Genomic DNA, 2,397 nt, shown 5'->3' on the forward strand with positions numbered 1-2,397 from the left:
ACAGTTATAAAAAATTGTAAATAAAAATTAGTAAAAGAACATTTTCTTTATTTTCTTTTTTTTTTCCTAAGATGTCCCCAAAAATAAAACTCATTTTCCAAATAAAATTTTCTCCATTCACATCATTACAAATCATACTTCCAACAAGACATACTTTTAAATAATGGAATTATCTATCTATATATGGTGGACCATGTTGCTTTTAACTTAACTTCTTAGTGCATAGCTTAGCATAGAAAATTGACTATATATATATATATAGAACCCACATCATGAAAATTTGTTACATCAAAACCTTGTGATAGTGTTGATGGCAGAGGAGGAGAGTCCAAGTGTGATGCCAAAAGTGATCAGTTTCCTCTCCTCCATGCTGGAAAAGGTAGCTGAATCAAACGATCACAACCAGAAGCTTCAACAGCAGCACAAGATCTCAGTGTTCCATGGCCTGACACGACCAAACATCTCAATTCAGAACTACCTTGAAAGAATCTTCAAGTACGCTAATTGCAGCCCTTCCTGTTTCATCGTTGCATATGTCTACCTCGATCGTTTCACTCAGAGACAACCCTCTCTCCCCATCAACTCCTTCAATGTCCATAGATTGTTGATCACGAGTGTCATGGTAGCTGCCAAATTCATGGATGACATGTCAGTCTCTCTTTCTCTCATCTATCTCACTACTCAAAACTTTCTTCCTCCATTATCACATGAATGGAGAATTACCCTTTGATGAGATCGGAAAAATCTTTTATTTTTTAAGTTCGGAGATGTTCTTGGTGGAAACTAAAAAAGAAAAAAACAGATTTTCATATTCTGGGTTTTATCAGTTTTCTAAATTTTGAAACTTTGATGTCTGTCTGTAATAACTGCTGATGAATCTTTGGTTGTTTGGAAGCTAGGAAAGTTAAAAGGGAATGTTTTTCGTATTTTTGTCTGAGTTAGATGCAATTCTTAAGGATCAATTTTTCATTCAAAACTTTAAAAAGAGGTTTTTGAAAAAGAAAACATCCATTATATAGAAATCAAGCATATATAAAAATCAAGCATCCATTCTAACTGTCTCAATGTTCTTGACAGACTTTCAAAAACTGTTTTTCTGAATTCTAAAACATAGAGACATAATTTTAAGTTAACAAATGATGAATGATCTTGGTCTTACTTCTCTATTCTTGTTTCTTTGTTTTTTCCTGTAAATTACAGTTACCTGGAGAAAAATGAATGTTCTTAAAAACCCAGATTGTGAATTGTAGTTTAACCAAAAAAGATTATATCTTTTTCCTTTTGGGGTGCGTTTTTTAATCTTGTATGATCCTCTCTGACGTAAAGTTTTGTGTTTATGATAATAATATTTCCTTAAAAAATATAACGTTGCTTGTGAAAAATACTATGGCCAGCTGGCTTTCCATTGATAAGAGACAATCACCCATGTGATCCCATTAGTTTACTGCACATATCCAGCAAATATCTCTTATTTAATTATATACATATATGTAAATAAATACTGTGTTATTGAAAATGAAACTTCATAAGTTTAAGCAGAATTTATATGAAGACTGAGAAAGATTTTTGATGACATTGATGATTTTCAGGTACTACAACAATGCATACTATGCGAAAGTTGGAGGAATCAGCAAAAGAGAGATGAATGTTCTTGAGTTGGATTTTCTGTTTGGTTTAGGTTTTCACATGAATGTGAGCCCAGGAAGCTTTGAAGCATACTGTGTTCATCTTCAAAGAGAAATGGTGCTGATGCAACCTCTGAGTTTTGCAGGAAAATCATTAAAAACTCACTTGTGCTTCAATGAAGATGAATCTTCTCATCAAAATCAACAGCAGCTAGCTGTTTGATTCATTCCATGCATTTTTCTCAATGCATCAAGTGTTGTAAATGTACTCAATCTATATCACAGACTGCCAAGTAAACTACTTTTTTTTTATTCTAATTCTTCTTACTTTTCTTTTACTTTTTATATATAGTTTTTTGTCTTTTGAGAGTATCTTATACTGTTTGGTAGTTTGGACATAGTTGTCTCAGTACAACCCCACAAGCAAAGACTTAATTTTTTTTAAAAAGATTAACTTTGTTTGGCTTAATATTTCAACTTTAATATCTTGGTATTGAAATTGTGTTATTTTAGTCTCTAGTTTTCATTGGGTTTTCCAAAAATTTATAAAAGTTTGATTTTTAAAAACTACAATATAATAAATAACGAAGGAAGCAGTTCTTTTCCTAGTAAGAATAACATAATATACATTTATATTTATTTGACAGATATAATAAGAATAAAATTATTTTAAAAAAATGAATTTTGTAGTTTTTCGATAAAAACGAAAGTAAAAAATAAAAAATAATAAATGAATATAAAAATTTATGCTTGTCAAAGTATTATTTTTCTT

At 30.5% G+C, this 2,397-nt stretch overlaps 1 protein-coding gene across 1 annotated transcript; it reads left to right on the plus strand.

Moving 5' to 3' along the window:
* The first annotated feature begins 263 nt into the window (after positions 1–263).
* LOC106773898 (cyclin-U4-1) lies at positions 264–1,943 on the plus strand. Its single transcript, XM_014660666.2, has 2 exons — positions 264–648; positions 1,590–1,943. The coding sequence occupies exons 1-2, from the start codon at positions 311–313 to the stop codon at positions 1,846–1,848; spliced, it is 597 nt and encodes a 198-aa protein (XP_014516152.1). The 5' UTR covers positions 264–310; the 3' UTR covers positions 1,849–1,943.
* The last annotated feature ends 454 nt before the right edge of the window (positions 1,944–2,397 follow it).

Source organism: Vigna radiata, chromosome 9 (assembly GCF_000741045.1).
Source record: "Vigna radiata var. radiata cultivar VC1973A chromosome 9, Vradiata_ver6, whole genome shotgun sequence".
NCBI lineage: Eukaryota > Viridiplantae > Streptophyta > Magnoliopsida > Fabales > Fabaceae > Vigna > Vigna radiata.

What these genes read in the sequence shown, in the direction of transcription:
- LOC106773898 (XM_014660666.2), top strand. Translation starts at nt 311, where the DNA reads ATGGCAGAGGAGGAGAGTCCAAGTGTGATGCCAAAAGTGATCAGTTTC. An exon ending in GCCAAATTCATGGATGACAT is followed by an intron (nt 649 to 1,589) that starts GTCAGTCTCTCT and finishes GATGATTTTCAG; the next exon opens with GTACTACAACAATGCATACT.